Source organism: Paroedura picta, chromosome 15, assembly GCF_049243985.1.
Source record: "Paroedura picta isolate Pp20150507F chromosome 15, Ppicta_v3.0, whole genome shotgun sequence".
NCBI lineage: Eukaryota > Metazoa > Chordata > Lepidosauria > Squamata > Gekkonidae > Paroedura > Paroedura picta.
In genome coordinates this window covers 11,581,395-11,598,076 of record NC_135383.1, presented here as the reverse complement: position 1 = coordinate 11,598,076, position 16,682 = coordinate 11,581,395, and the positions used below count along the sequence as shown (strand labels likewise).

The 16,682-nt window shown below is 51.3% G+C and overlaps 1 protein-coding gene across 3 annotated transcripts in view; it reads right to left on the bottom strand.

Moving 5' to 3' along the window:
* The window catches only part of TMEM132E (transmembrane protein 132E), a 114,889-nt gene that overhangs the window by 18,424 nt on the left and 79,783 nt on the right, over positions 1–16,682 (bottom strand). For all 3 annotated transcript variants that reach the window (XM_077312180.1, XM_077312181.1, XM_077312182.1), the window contains exons 2-3: positions 7,737–8,643; positions 6,520–6,660 (exon numbers count right to left, since the gene is read on the bottom strand). In XM_077312180.1, the coding sequence (XP_077168295.1) occupies positions 6,520–6,660; positions 7,737–8,643 (1,048 nt within the window). The remainder of the gene's footprint in view (positions 1–6,519; positions 6,661–7,736; positions 8,644–16,682) is intronic.

The following is a 16,682-nucleotide window of genomic DNA, read 5'->3' as shown; positions in this document are numbered from 1 at the left end:
TCTCTATGGAAGCCATTTTTCTCCTCCTGCTCTTCAGTTTCTCATTTATAAGATAGTTCCCTTTATGGACCTTTGATACCAATAGACCCAAATGATATGGCTTAAAATATAAAGTATAAGATATATAAAATATAAGAATTAGGTAATGGCATGAAGACTTTGTTTGTATCCCTGAAAAAGAAACAGTTAAGAAGCAGCTCATAGAAAAATTGGGGACAACAGGAACAGAAAGAGACCGAGCAGGGCTTATGCGGTCTTTCTCAGAGGTTCGGATGACTGCTGACATCATGAGACATCACTGGAGCTCACTTCCCCTGTTGCTCTACAGGCCCAGCCCCTTTCTCCACAATGGAAAAATGGTAAATGATCACGGAACTCCCCGAGGTTCTCCAGAACCCTAGTTGGGAATCCCTGCGGTGAAAGTCAACCTATGGGGGGAAAGATTACCGAGTTCCTCCAGATTCCATTCCCAAGCAACTGTGTCTTATGTTTTCAGGCATTTGAGAGCCAGTTCGATACCCCCTCCATCAAGGGATCTGGCTTCCCCACACTGCCCAGTTGTGTGTTATTTCATGGACCTGGGAACATATCCTCAGCCAGTTTAGAATGAGAACTCCGCAGCATCCCTTGCTGGTCAAGTGCTTCCCAAGCAAACAAGGACTTTTTTCTAATTTCTTGTCCCCGCTATTTTTGCAACGCGGTGGCCGAGATCCCCCTCTTGATTTTGCACCCTCCCTTCGTGGGAGACAAACCCCGGTGGTTCATTTTCGCACCATTTTCTTATTTCCCCACCCCGTCCGCAATAAAATATATATAGCTTTTCAATGTTAGCGAGGGTTAATAAATCAGGATTATACATGAGACGTATATTTTATGCTTAAACGCCAAAACGTATAAATAATGTATCAGCCGCGTCTCGAAATGTACGCCGTGGATGCAGAAACACAAAAGAACCGGGGGGGGGGGGGGAGGGATACAAGCGGAAAAACTGAGAAAGGAAAGGATCGACAGGAATACAAACAAGTTTCAGAAGAAAGGAAACACAAAAGATTTGCTTAGCCTTCCAGTCGCGGTTCCTCCCCCCTCCCCAGTGCCCCTCCCGGATGCCTCGCCACAACTCCCCCCCTCCTTCGCTGTAATCATCGACTCTCTGATTGGATACCTGGCACTAGAAATGCCGAGACAAATTAAATGCCCTGATGTCAAAATCTTCCCCCTCCAGAAGGGGGGTGGGGAGGACCAATCCTCGAGGCTGTCCCTTGCTGTACCGTTTGATAGGGTAGTTTTCTTAAAAGGTGATTGTAATCGCTTTACATTCATTGCCTGCGTCTAACCTTTTCCAGGCAAAATTTAATCTGCAGCCCGGGAGAAAGCCGGCCGGCTAGCCAGCTCCTTCCCTGGTCCGGGGCCAGCCCCTTCATCTCATTACAGCTAAAAATATAGAACAGACAGAAATGGAGGAGTCGAGCTCTCGTTTCGTGGCCAACTGCAGATTTCCCAAGCTTATAGGAAAGAGGATTGGCATCCAGCCAGCATTCTGGCCGCTGTACAACAGGACGAGGACCGAGAGTTGCCGGGAAGGGTAAGGACCCCTTAGCTTCCCACGTGGAATTGATGTGTGGGGGGGATAGAAATTGCCATATGCCAATTCCCCCCATGTCTGAAATTATTCAGTCCTTTTTCTCCCAAGGCTGTGAAACCAATCGGTATACATGTAAACCCCCAGGATCCAGACTCTCAGATTGTCCTGTGCGCCATGAACAACCCCTGACCGGTCAGTTCTTTGGGAGCCAAGCCGGATTGGTCCCGGCTCATACTTGGGGAGGAGACCACGAAGGAAGACCGGGGTTGCTACGCAGAAGCAGGCCAGGGCAAACCTGCTCTGAAGGTCTCTAGCCTTGAATACCCTACAGCAGAGATTCCCAACTGGGGTTCCAGGGAACCCTGGGCTTATGCCAGAGGTCCCCGGGATTTGCGCGGCCTTTCCCAGAAGTGCAGATGGCCCCAGACATCACTGGACGTCACTGGAGCCCCCTGTTGCTCTACAGGCCTAGCCTCTTTCTCCACCATGGAAAACTGTGAATAACTGATCAATCGGCTGGCTCCTGGATCTTACTTCTGAACCCATTTCTCTGAAGGGGCATGGCACCGCTTCTGAGACTCCTCAAAGCCTGAAAAATATTCCAGGGGCTCCTCCATGACTAAAAGGTTGGAAAAGGCTGCCATGCACTGTCACCATAAGTCAGCCACGACTTCACAGCCCTTTCCTTGCTGGTTCGCCTGGAGCTCCCCAAGGACAAGGCAGGCACTTGGCATCCGTTTTGCTTTTAACCTCTGGAATTTGCATGCTCCCTTGACTTCCAAAGCCCACAAAAGCTACAGGGCAAGTTCACCGGCCAAAGGAATCTTGGGTTTTGCAGGAGAATCCAGGGGTATGATTTGGTGGTTCAAGGTCAGGGACACAAAACCTTTGTGGGTGACCACAATACGTTCCACTGGCAAATATAAATGGCTTTTTTTTGGGGGGGGGGGGAATTGGGAATTGTGTTGGCAACCAAGAAAAGAAATGAAACTCCACGGTGCATGGAGCCTGTGCTGAGCTCAGCATCTTGAAAAGGACCAGGAGGGGGAATCGGGTGCCGAGCCAAGCCATGCACATGCACACACACACACACACACACACACACACACACACACACACACAAAGGTCCCATGACTGGTCCAGCTATTCGGACCCTGAACCAGCATACAAGGAAAGAGCCGTGCACCAGGAGTAGTGCCCCAACTTAAAGGGTTGGGGTGGATGGGAACCTGTGCCAATCTCCTTTTTTTCAACCAGATAAACCAAATTTAGCGACAACAGTCTGGGAAAGATGCCCTCTCTGCCTTCCTCCCCAAAAAGCAAAGCGTCCGCCAAAGCTGCTGCGGAGGAGCGCAAAAAAGAACAGCTTGTGTTGTCCCCAAACCTCCCGCGTCTTTGAAACAAGCCCCGGCTTAGAAGGAAGAGGTGCCGGTTCCAGGCTCTGTGTTCAAAAAGCTTGCTTCCTCCCGGCGCCTGCACTCTCCCCCGCCTTCTTCTCTTTCCAATTTCATCTCCGAAATGGAGAAATCACAGCTGAGCATCTGGGTGCTTCCCTCCTTGAGGAACTCGGTTTAAAACAAGCTGGCTACAAAGGCTTATCAGTTGCTCTCCAGGAAGCTTCCTCGGGCAGAGAAAGCTGGGCCTTTGATCTGTGCCTTTGGTTTCACATTGCTTGCAAGACGGCTTTATTCTCTCTCTCTCTCTCTCTCTCTCTCTCTCTCTCTCTCTCTCTCTCTCTCTCTCTCTCTCTCTCTCTCTCCCTCTCTCTCAACGTGCTGCATGCTTGTTCTCTGGCTTCCAAAATTCTCCAATCAGGTACCAAATCCGAGACGCATTTCAAGCCAGCTCAGCCATCTCTCCTTCTGCAGAGTCTGGCTTCCAAATGTGGTCCCAGCACAAGCCTTCGGTTTGGGTAAGCCACATAAAGGGTGGCCGAGCAGGTGACAAGCAGACCTGGTCCGGTGGACAGGATCCACAGTTTATTTTATCACAACAGGAGACAGAGAGAGGATTTCCTTTAGCGATTGCCTTTTCCAGGAATGGCTTTGCCCCCGAGATACAAGAATAAAACGACAAAAATAGAAATCAACTGGAAGGTTCCCTCCCTTGCTTTCTCTGGCTCCCAGACTGTTTCTTCTGCCTTCCCTTGTGGCCACGCTCCCTAGCTGGAGAACAAATTCAGGTGTTTGCTCGGGAAGCCTGTCCAAAGCTGCACTGCTCAGGAAGAAATCCGCAGGCAGCCGAGTCATTGGACAGTGCAAGAGCAAGCAGCAGGCAGGGAGTCTGTTTGGGAGAGATAACCCAGTTCCCAGCTGGGGGTCAACAACCCGTTGGGGGGCCAGGGACCAGGGTTATCGCTTGCGGGGCAGACAGCTGGCCAGTTAGAGATCCAGTCAGGCGGAGAGGCTGATAAATCTCAGGGAAGGGAGCCAAAAAGCACAGAATTCAGAGTCTTGGGAAGAGTCTTGGGAAGAAGGACAGGAGAGAGAAAAATGAGGCACTGTCCAGCCAAGAACCTGGACAGAGATAAGCTAAAGAAAGAACCAGTGCAATGGGGGGGGATCTCCCTTCTCTGGCCTTGGTAGATCTCCTGCTTCATGGTATGCTTTGTGTCAGGTGTGGCCAAACTGTGGCTCTCCATATGTCCGTGGACTACAATTCCCATGAGCCCCTGCTGGCAGGCGCTCATGGGAATTGTAGTCCATGGACATCTGGAGAGCCACCATTTGGCCACCCCTACTTTGTGACATCGCTCCTTTGACCAGGCAGGTGGGTCTTTCCTGGTCTGGACAGCCGTCCGCCTCTGAGTCTTTTCTACCTGGCGAACATCCCCCTTTGCCGTTTTTTCCTTCACATCCCTTTTTTAACTACTGGCCCACGCACAGGATCCTTTGGTCTCTTCCTCGCACTTCGTACAGCATGGAGGGATTTGAGGCGCTTCATAAATAATCAACCCAAAGCCTGCAGCGAAAAGATTTTGGCTGGTACGCTCCGTGTGAAATCCTCTCTCCCCTCGGCTGATGACCTGCTTGCTTGCCGGAGACCAGAGAGACTAAAGAGAAAAGCAGCCAGCCATGCAGCCAACAGGCCCAGGCACAAATCCAGTGGAGAACATCCTTCGCTCCTCCTCCCGTGTGCCTCCACCAAGGCCAGGAGGAGAAGTGCCCCTCCAACCTCTCTGGATCCAGATTTGAGGGGTGCCCCCTCCTCCCAGCTACCATCAACAAAGACAGAGGCGGCCGCAATGCCAATTCCAGGTTTGGGAGGGGAGTCCGGATAAGGCCTTCCCAGGGCCTTCCCCTCCTCTGCCCCCCACCAGACATTCCTGCTTTCCTGCCCCGGCATGCTGCAGCATGCCTGCCACGTGTCTGCCTGTGCTTCCCTTGTCTGCTCACAAGCCCTCCCTCCGACCACACGCAAAGCTTCCTGCAGCCTTTACCCAGTTGAACCAGGCAGGGTGTGCAGCAGGGAGCAAAGGAGGTAGAACCAGGGCCCCCCAAATACAAGAAGTACTTTGTGATTGGCCACCTTGCTTCTTGGTCTCCTTAACCCATCTATCATGGAGTCCTCATTCTACCCCCAAAAGTGATGCTTGTCCTTAGGGCCTGCGTGTGTTTTTACAACCCAGCCACACGGATCCTTATTCTTTCATTCACAGAACCTGGGCAACGGTGTCCAGGCAATTCTGTTCTCTCAGCAGGTGAAATGTTAATGAACAACCCGTGCCATCACATCAGATCGATAGCATGGCCTTCGTTTTCACAAGCATGAGGTTCTTGTTTTGCAGTCCCTGCTCTGCATCTTTCTCTGTCCTAGAATTTCCCTAACATCTTCTCAGTCTTTAGCCTGCTCCAGAAAGGAATATATCCCCCAGGGCAATGCGAGGTTTCAAACCCCACATTTCAAATGGACAACCGTCTTTCTCTCGCAGAAGCTGGAACAGTGTTTGCTCTCTAGACGTTTTGGAGTGTTCATCAACATTCCGTAACGTCACTTCGGGTGGAGAAAGCAGATTTTAACATTTTCCTTTTAATAGTTTCATCCTTCTGCACCTTCTGCAGCAATGGCCTTGGGTTAATTGCCTCAAAAGGAGAGATAAATGAGGAAACAAACAAATGCGTCAAGTTGAGATTCTGTCATCTATATTTACCTATATTGTGCTTTTTTGGCAATGAACCTGCAATCATTTACAAAAAGATACAAAAGGGTCTAACAATTAAAACCGAATAAGCTTTTAAAAGTGAAAATCTGTTTCTTAAAAGAAAGATATATAGGAAAAATCTGGATTAAAACCTATAAACCCATTATCATTTCTATTGCATTATGCTTGTAGTGGTGACCTGGGTTGCTGCAATGTCACAAAATAGTCCAGCGGCCCAGGGACTAAAATCTGCCAAGTCTGTTTGTGATCCAACTTCCATGAGAGAAGGGACAATTGTCAACTTGGCTGGGTTTTCACCTCCCAAGAGTCTAGCCCCACCACACACCAAAGGACACCTGCTTGAACAGAACTCCAAGCCTTGTTCATACCTGCATTTTTAGCACTCGACAGACACAGGGCTGAGAAGGGACTTCCATACTGGTAAGCATCATTACAGACAGAAAGCCATGGGTGGAGGTTTTGTGTTTCTTCAAGTGGAGCAGACCACGGACTCACTTCGCCAAGTGTCACAAGAACAGGAAGCAAGGAAAGAGAACTATGGGCACGTGGACCTTCAAAGATCCAGGGATGGAATATTGAACATCCATCAAAGCCAAGACATCAAGACATCGGTCTCTTTGCCTTGACAACCCCACCAGGGGTCAGCTGGCGCTTTCATGCCTAAAACTCCTGCCATGTCCTTTTATTTTCATGAACGAAGCCCTTGTGGCATCAGCGACCTAGGAATACAAAAGCCACCTTTGTAGGACACTCGGGAGCCAGAAGAGAGCCCTACCTGGGAAAGAGGCCCCCGATCCAGGTCACCTCGACTGTCGCCGTGGAGTGTTTGCTGCCGGTCTGCAGCTCCGAATTCACCAGCCACTGGGGGTTCCTGGTCCTCGTGCTGAGTAAGTTGACCCCCTTCTTGGCCTTCACCCTGCCAAGCAGCAAGAAAAAGAGGGAGGCAAAAAGAGGAAGGTTTCTCAAAGACCTCGCGCTCAGCTCCTCGTGGTGCCCCCTTTGATGGTTTTCGGGGGCACGTACCTCCATACTGCCCGGCACAGTTCACTGAACTAAAAAACAGTGGGCAGTCTCGTGTATCTTGATAGAGGCTGTGCAAACAAGATGTGACTATGTGTGATTCCAGCCTTAGATGTGGAAAGTTTTAAGCCCCACGGGGTCAAACCCAAGGCCGACCCAGATTAACAGGCTGTATCCCACAGCAGCCATCCAGATGCCCCCCAAGTAAATTTTACTACTTGTGTCTTAACCTGGAGGATAGCCCACACTAGCCTGATCGTGTCAGATCCTGGAAGCTCTTGGTCAGCCCTAGCCAATACTTGGATGGTAGATCACTAGGGAAATCCAGTGTTGGTAGGTTGAAACCAGCAATGGCAAGAGACCTCTGGACGTCTCTTGCTTGGAATCCCCTATGCTGGCAGGGGCTCATAGGAATTGTAGCCCATGGACAGCTGGACAGTTTGGCCACCCCTGCCCTATGAGGTGACCATGCCAGCTGTAACTGTTTCCGCTACCACCCTTGATTAACGAATTAAACTATGCTGAGTCAGATCCAGGTGGGTCGCCGTGTCGGTCTGGAGCAGCAGAAGAAAAGTGCAAGGACCAACCAAGTTTGATTCCCATGTGCATGTGTATGCACACTTTTGGGGGGGCATTTTGCTTAGCGACGTTTTGTCCGTGGGATCTGAGGAAGCGTGCATGCACAGGAAAGCTTATCCCGGGAATCAAAGTTGGTGGGGACTTCAAGGTCCCGCCGGGCTCCCAATTCGTTATATTGACTCAGGCAGTTGATCCATCTGGCAGCCCCTCACCAAGTGGCCTTTCCCCATCTTAGCACCCAAAGTGCCAAGGAGTGAACCTTGGGATTTCGGCAGGTGCTCCGGCCATTTGTCCCGGCGCCCTACAGGAAACTGCACTGCACCAAATCAGCCTGATCTACCTCATGATCCATCACATGAGTCTCCTCTAGACTCCATCGCCAGGGGCCTTTACCTGAGTGTAAAATGCTCCACGGTGGAATTGCCCATCAGGTAAAGAACAATGCTGAGCACCTCGCCCGGTTTGAGGGGCTTCTCCGGAAGGTGGATGACGATGTTGTCGTCCAGGCGCTGCTCCTGTAAAGGCTTGGCGGGCGGGGGCTGGACCAGTCTCAAGCTGCCAATGCGGAGGAGCGGGTGCTGCGTGGGGCCCTCGGTCCTGGCCCCGGCGCCCCCCCTCCGGGGCCCCTGCTCACTCCCGCAGTCCCCCATCCCGTCAGGCGCGTGCAGGGTGTAGTACAGCTCCACCTGCTGGGCGTCCCCTGCCAGGTCTAGCCCGTCCGCTACTTTCCTGCGGCCCAGGGGGACGGCGGAAGGCCCGAACCAGGCCTGGGGCAGCTCTGCTTGGGCGAGGCAAGTGGCCAGGCTGCCCCGCAGGCGGCAGGACGCCCGGAGTTCCCGCGCTTCGCGGAAAGCATGGAGCCGCACACAAGGCAGCCTCTCGGTCACGTCGAAGTCGTCCCAGTCCCGCCCGGCCACGTAGAACAGCACCTGGGCCGTGGGCTGGGTGGAGAGCACCCGGGTGTGAACGATGAAGGCCCGGACTTTCCAGTTCACCGTCAAGCGCTCTGGGATCTCCAAGGTGCTCGAGGGCTGCAGAAGCTCTTTGGGCAGAGGGAGGCCCATGCTGAAAGGCCCCAGGGAGACATTCAAGATGGGCAACTCCTTGGTCTGGAATACGACAAAAGGTTCGGAACGCGTCAAGCCAGCACTGCTGTTCCCTCCCGGCACCGGCCGCATCTCCTTCAGGAAGAAGGCCAGGCGGGTGTTGGAGAGCCGGTAGTTCACTGGCAGGACGGCAGTGGCGGAAGGAAGGGAGGTCTCAGGGGGCTCCGAGCTGGTGGGGGGAACCTTGGCTTGAGCTGGAAAAGAAGAAGGAGAAATGGAAAATGGGGTTAAGTCAACGAGCCGTGTTCTTCACTCCCTTGGGGTGCTATGTCACAGACACCATTCAGCACACTTACAGAGGGCCAAACTAGACAATGCTGCCTCCCTGAATCCACCCCATCACGCCCCTGTCGTAGACTCGGGCAGGTGCTATCACCTTGTTCCGTGGTCCCCAACCCTTTTCCAAGCACTCATCAAATGTTTTTGACAGTAGGTGGGGTGAGGTGGGGCTTTTGTGCAGCAATGCTTCTGATTGGCCACAGGAGATTTGATTGATGATGCGGGTTGTAAAAAAATATTGCTTTGGCAGCAGCTGCCCCCACCGCACAGGATCTCTACTGTGTAATTGAAGATAAGATGTTGCGGCAGCCATTTTGTGGCTGGCTCCGCCTCCTGCAGCGGCCATTTTGTGGCAGCGCCCACCATGCTCTCTCAGCATTCCAAATGCTCAAAAAAGTTTGGGGACCCCAATCTAGTTTCACCTAGGAAACTTATAATTTCGGAAAATTTCTGCCCAACATTTCTGTCACTAAAACAAAGCAAGACTTGAGGTGGGCCCAAGAGACCCTCCTCTGGGAACCAGACTTATCAGAGGTCCAGCTGGTGAGAATCCAGGAGAAGACTATTGGGGAACTGCTGCCCTCCCAAATTTGGAACTTTTATCCACAGGATTTGAAAATGGCTGTTTCCCTACAGTCTTTCCGGAAAGGTTTAAAACCAGCATTTTCAAGAGACCCCCTTTAGTTAGATTAGTAGGAAACAAGAAGGAGAGGAGATGGTGCCATTACCGGAATATTGAATTTTGCAATGTTTTATTCATTTTATGATACTTTATCGATTTCTTCTGGTCTTTTAACTGAATTGTTGTTGTGCCTTATGGGCCTGTTATTGATTTCATCGAATTAGTCTGTGTTGTAAATTGCCCTGGGGACTTTCGGCTGAAAGGCGGTATATAAATACTCTCATCGTATAAAGAATGGACAGAATGTAAGATGATAAAAATAGGAGCAATGCCAATTAGATAAAAGCAACACACTGAAAACAAGAATCTGGTTTGTGTGTGTGGGTGTGTGTGTGCATGTATTTAAGCAGCTGAAATAGCACAGTAGAGAAAACAACGTAAAATAAAACTATGATGCATAAGAGTCTTAGCAAAAAATGTCATTGACGAGGTTACAATACATGAAAACAACAGCTCATAGCATCCTAGAGTTGGAAGGGGCCACACAGGCCATCTAGTCCAACCCCCTGCTCAGTGCAGGATCAGCCTAAAGCATCCAAAAGAATCATAGAGTTTGAAGGGGCCAGACAGGCCATCCAGTCCACCCCCCTGCTCAATGCAGGATCAGCCTAAAGCATCCATAGAATCATAGAGTTGGAAGGGGCCAGACAAGCCATCTAGTCCAACCCCCTGCTCAATGCAGGGTCATAGAATCATAGAGTTGTAAGGGGCCAGACAGTCCATTTAGTCCAACCTACTGCTCAGTGAAGGGACAGCCTAAAGCATCCAGGATAAAGTGAGGGGACAAAGGTATCTTACTAAGGCAGGGAATTCTACCATTATGTGTGAATTATCACTCTGGGCATTTCCTACATCAGTTAATAAGCGTTATAAGCATTTCCAAGTCACATTATTGCCTCTTTAAATGTTCCCCCTTTCCCTCTGGATATTGTGGGAGAAGATGCTCCCCATGACTGCTGCCCCAGATGCTGGTCCACAGAACTAGTTTGGGATGAACTCCTCCACCTATTCCTAATCCAGTCCCTACATACCCCTTGCTGTCCTTCCCCTAAACCAGGGGTAGTCAAACTACGGCCCTCCAGATGTCCATGGACTACAATTCCCAGAAGCCCCTGCCAGAATTCGCTGGCAGGGGCTCCTGGGAATTGTAGTCCATGGACATCTGGAGGGCCACAGTTTGATTACTCCTGCCCTAAACTGTGAACAGACCGGATCAGAAGAAAGCTCCATCCGTTGCATGGGGTGAGGGACCCTGCAGAGAATCCATATTAGGAAACTGACCAGCCTCCCCTTCCCTTGATTGTCCCACATGGACCTCCTTGGGCACTTCAACGGCAATTTGATCCACTCCGGCCATGGTTTGCAGGGGGATTCTGGCTCTTCGCACAGTAAAATCCCGCAGTAAAGAGCACTGAAAGCAGACTGAAAATTTGTTTCCGGAGTGTGTGCGAAAATGGCCAACTTGTCCGGGAGCAGGCGATGGACCCGCCGGAAGAAAAACCGTATCACGGAAACCCCAGAAACAGCAGTGTTTAAAAATGGGAAAGAGACTCATACCCAAGTGTCCACCACACCATAGAGAAAACAGAAGACGGACACACAATTCAAACACAATCCCACTGTCCCGAGAAACTCTTTGCTCACCTCTGGCCCCTTCCAGTTCATAGAATCATAGAGTTGGAAGGGGCCATACAGGCCATCTAGTCCAACCCCCTGCTCAACGCAGGATCAGCCCAGAGCATCCTAAAGCAGTTAAAAGGTGAACATGAATAATATAATAACTAAACATTTTTATTTCTATCCTACCCTACCAGTGCTCAGGGTGGGTTACAACCGTAAAACACACACAAGATGAAAACATTAAAAACATTCAGATTTCTGCCAGTCATGCCCTCAACGAAGTCCCAGACGGAGGAGATTTGGCTGGAGCAGATACTCCATCTCTTCTCATTCCTCCTCTAGCCGCGAGGGCAGCTTCTATGCTAGATGTTATTTTTGGCCTCGACGATAACCCCGGCGGAACAGATCTTGCAAGCCCTGCAGAACTGGTTTAGGTCCCGCCGGGCTCTGATCTCACCCAGAAGCTCATTCCTGCAGGCCGACTTCCCCTCTTTCAGGCCGGGGACTTTGAGCAGGTGGTGTTGTGAAGATTGGAAGAAGTCTTTTCTAAACGCCTGTTGCCTGAGAGATACCAGGATTGAATTTGGGATTTCTTGCATGCAAATCCCATCTATATGCAGAAAGTCGTGACTGTACAACCTTACAAAATGCTGAAGGTTCCGAAGCCTCCCATTGGTGGGATATTTCCCCTCAGGGCCAATTGCTGCTCTTGCTCGGGATTCCACCGTCCTCCCTTCAGGCCGGCTTTGAAGAGAGCCTCTGACAGCCCCTGACTGAGGGGAGGGAGGCATTTCTGAGAGCATCGCAGGGGAATTTGAGGGCATAGGTGTGCTTTCCTTTTGAGGGAGGAAAGCTTTCCCCTTCTGCCTAACCGCTGGCTGACAGGAGGCCACAGAAAAGCCCCTTCTCACTCAAAAATGCTGCTCACTGCTGGAGGGAAGACACAGCCAAGCCATGTGCATTCCTTCTCTACCACTCTCTGAACATTTGAGGCCTACCGCACAAGGTTGTTGCGCTGATGAAACTGGATGCTGTTGAGGGGGTTATTTTGCCTCCTGTTTTCTCTGCACAACAACCCTGTGTGGTAGGCCTCATGCGCTTCATCTCCACAGTGACCTGTGTGGGAGGCCTCAAATGTTTCTTTGGCACAACAGCCCTGCCTACCCTCCAAAGCAGTCATTTCTGTCTGGAGAGCTGATCTTTCTAGTCTGGAGGTGAGCATTAATTCCAGATCTCCAGGCCCCACCTGGAGGTCGGCTACCCCTGGGTAGGAAATATTCCTTGAGGTTTGAAAGTGGGACTAGATGACCCTGGAGGGCCCTTCCAACTGCATGATTCTATGATTTTGGTTGGCCCTCTGATATTAAGTTCCACATCTTCCCTGGTTCCAAAGAACAAGCAGCATTCTCCTCTTCCTTCTGTTTTGCACCCAGGTGCAAACCTTGGCATCCACCTGATCCTGACCCGCACTTAATTGCATTCTGTTGAAATGGACCAGAATATTTCACTGGGCTAGAAGGTCCCATGCAGACAAGTAAACAAGATGGAGAGATCCCCCCCTCCAGCCCCCACCCACTCTCCCCGCATGCTAGAAGCAGCAGTGTGTGACTGGGCCGGGGTCACCCTAAAAGCTCTCCCCACCTCAGAGGCAGATTCGAGAGTTATTAATAAGCAATCACCTTCATTAACCCTCTTAATTGCATGCAGATTGCGTCCTTCAATCAAGCGCTCTCCGCATAATGGAGATGCCTTCGCTTTATTTACAGCTGGCAGCAAAACGCCTGTCAAGAGGACGGGCAGCGAGGTAAGATGCCTCCAAGCTGTTTGTGTTTGGGAAAGGGGTCAGGCAACCCGAGGCTGGGGAGAAGCTGAGGAATGAAAAGGACGGGTTGGCAGAGTTGGGGTAAGGCAGTTGAGTAGCCCAAGGCAGAAAACCTTAAGAGGGGCTCCTCTTCCAGGTGTGTGTGTAGGGAGGGAGGGGTATCTTAATAAGCTAAAGAGGGAGGGAGGGAGGGAGGGAGGATTGATAGATGGATAGGAAGGGAGGATACATTAATGGATTGATGGATAGGGAGGGAGGGAGGGAGGGAGGAAGGAAGGAAGGAAGGAAGGAAGGAAGGAAGGAAGGAAGGAAGGAAGGAAGGAAGGAAGGAAGGAAGGAAGGAAGGAAGGAAGGAAGGAAGGAAGGAAGGAAGGAAGGAAGGAAGGAAGGAAGGAAGGAAGGAAGGAAGGAAGGAAGGAAGGAGAATGCAGATAAAAGAAAAGAAAGAAACAGCTTTATTTTTGCATCCAGTCTCAGCCGGCATATTTCATAGGATTGTCCAGGCAAGAGACGCTCAGAAGTGGTTTGCCTTTCCCTGTCTCTGCAGAGTGCTCATGACATTCCTTGAAGGCCTCCCATCCAAATACGAACCAGGACTGGCCTTGCTTAGGTCAAAGTTCTTGCAGTGGAGCGGTGGGAAGTGCTGTCGAGTTACAGCCGGCTCATGGGACCCCCATGGGGTTTTCAAGATAGGAGATATTCAAGAGGAGATTTGCCATTTCAGCTCTCTGCGAAGCGATCCTGGATTTCTTCGATGGCCCTCTCATCCAAGCCCTGCCCAGAGCCTACCCTGTTTAGCTTCCAGGATCCGATGAGACTCAGCCAGCCTGGGTGGTCAGGGCCCTTCAAAACCAGCCTTTCTAAACACACCAGTTTTAGCACACAGAGAGATCAAATTGCAAAGCGGCTGTTTTTCTGCGCTGCGTGGAGGATACACTTCTTCCCACTGCCCTTCTGGAGAGAGGCAACCGAAATATTTCTTCCCATCTGCAGAAGCCGCTCGGTCTGTTTTCTCCAAACGTACTGATAAATCTGAAAAACCACAAAACGTTTCTCCCGCCAGAAATCCACTCCCTTAAATCACCCTTTCTTCTGGAAGTTACCCGGAGTATGATTCAAAGGAACCGCAGCCTAATAGCAGGGTGGCATGGAAAGAATCTCCTCGTCTCTGCTTGGAAATAGTCTCTTGGCTCGTCCGAAGGACCTGAAGTCAGCGGCAAAGGAGATCTCGGCTTTTAGGCAGGTTAAGCCCGAATCGTTGCCGGCTCTTTTGGGGAAAACGCTGCCTGGGTCCTTGCCTTGCAGGGGAGTACATGAGAAATAGCAACTCACACAGAAAAGTCAATGCACACTGCTGGCTACAGGCATTCGAATCTATGCCCGGGGGTAGGGTGCCAGAAGGGGAAGTTCATTTCTGAATGCTGAGGGTTCATTTACCACACTACGAGACTTTCTCCTAGAATCACAGAGTCGGAAGGGACCTCCAGGGTCATCTAGTCCAACCCCCTGCAGAATGCGGGAAATTCACAACTACCTGCCCACCCACAGTGACCCCAGTTCCATGCCCTGTTGATGCCCCCCCCCCCCAAAAGAACCCCAGAAACCCTGACCAATCTGGTCTAGAAGAAATTTACCTCCCCAAATCAAGGCGATGCAGCTTGAAGTGTCAGACTAGGGTCTGGGAGTCTTGGGTTCAAATCCCCACCCAGCCTGAAAGCATTCCAGGGCAGTCCCTCTTTCCGCCAGGCTTAACACTCAGAGGAGCTGGCAGTTTAAACCAGGGTAGGAAGAAACAGCACGGAGGGACAGGATACAAAGGCACTAAATAATTCCTTTCAGCTGCCAAGGAGACACCAAATATTACATTTTCCCATCTCAAACGTATATATTACTCTGCACGGCCATTAAGACGGCAGCCGTTCATAGGAACCGGAAAACAGGCGCGCGCCAGATCATTCCAACGGAACCGTCGCATTCGGGAAGCTCATTTTCACAGTGGAAATAGCCCTTTTGTGCACGGCGTATCGCATTTAGCAGGCTGACAACCGCAAACCATCACACGTTCGGGACGAAAGCGGCATTTGCAAGGGGCGCGTGCGTCTTTTTTGCCTTCTAAAGCAACCAAATCCCAAGTCTGATCAAGGTCAGGCCGCTGGAGACAGTGGGAGTTAAGCTACACACACACAAACACAGAGAGAGAGACACACACAGAGAGACACACATCCCTATTTTTCCTCAAGATAGGAATTGGCCCCTAGTTTGCTGCGGTTAAAAAAACCATTTGTTATCCCCCTTGCCTGATGTTTTTCTAGTTAATTTCTTTCCTGCCAGCCAGTTGTGGAGAGGAGTAGGGGTTGCCCAAGGAATGTTCCCCCCCACACACACACACATACACAGCAGCCCAACCCTGCCTCACACCAGCACAACAGCCCCAATTAGGCCTGCCACCCTCTGGGTTGGACCAGAGGACCCTCAGGAACAACAGATCACCTCCAGATGACAAGAGATCAGCTCCCCTGGAGAAAATGGCTGCTTGGGAGGATGGACTCCATAACATTCTATTCTACTGAGATTCTTCCCCACCCCATCCTGGCTCCACCCCCAACATCTCTAGGTCTTTCCCAACCCAGAGCTGGCAACCCCAGGATGTAGGGATGACAATCCCCAGGTCTCACCCCAAGAATGATAGCTCATCCCCAGACTTCACAAATCAGTTTTGGAGGGTGGACTGCAGCACTGCACCCCACTGAGGTCTCTGCCCTCCCTCCCCACACTCCCAGATCTCCCGGAGTTTCCCACCCTGGATCAAGCAACCACCTGCATATTCCCACACGTCCGCATTGCCCAAGCCTGCCTCTCCTCTGGCCCACGCAGGTTGACTCGACAAGCCCAGGGGTCCACTCTGCATTCCGACTGGCTTCCACTTGTCTCTGGCTTAATCTCTCAGCAGAGAGCCATTGTTAACGGCCCGATATCCTCGGCTCTTGCCAAAGCAGCAGCTCCAGCCTCCAGATGCTCTCCCCAGACCGCCATGAGGCAGGTGGCCCGCCAGCCAGTTTATTTCCTAGGGCCCGAGGGACCGATAAACCAAAGGAGACATGCTGGCAATTTATTCTGAGTCTGTGTGTGTGTGTGTGTGTGCCGGGTACATGTGCCCATGGAGGAGGGAGAGAGGCGTTTCCATCATAACCAGAGAACAGTGGCGGATGGTCAGCGAGGCTCAGAGGCCAGGGGAAAGTGAGCCTGCCTGGAGCCCTGCCCGCTTGGGAACATCTGGTACCATCGATGGAGCCAGCAAGCCAGAGATCGTCGACCCTTCCCTGCTACTTTAACATCTGGGCGTGAGAGTTTATGCTGGGTGTGAGAGGCAGCAGTTCAGACTCATCAATGCCCACTGTAAACTTGGAATGACCTTCCTAAAAGCAGAATCAACGCGGGGAAAGGAAGATGGGTGCCTGGAACGCGTCCGAGGGAAAGGCTGTGACAGGGAGTGACAGCCCCCAGTGCCCATTCCTCTAAGGAGGTGGACTTACCCAGGCCTCGCTTGCAACTTTAGCTCCAGCCCAGGTACCCAGGGCTGGAAAAGGAGTCCTAGCAGCCTACTTTCACAGCTGGGGTTAGCGCACATGGCAAGGTTCTCAGCAGTGCCGAAGCAACAAGGCCTATGCCCCTGTCAGGTAGACTGAACGCATAAACTAGTAATTCCAAAACCATCTGCTATGGCACACTGGAGTGCCAGGAGTTGTTTCATTCAAGGCTCGTGACAACTCAAGGCATCTGTCCCCCGAGAAAGGCCACCGGACACCCTTCTACACCATCAGCCACTTTGA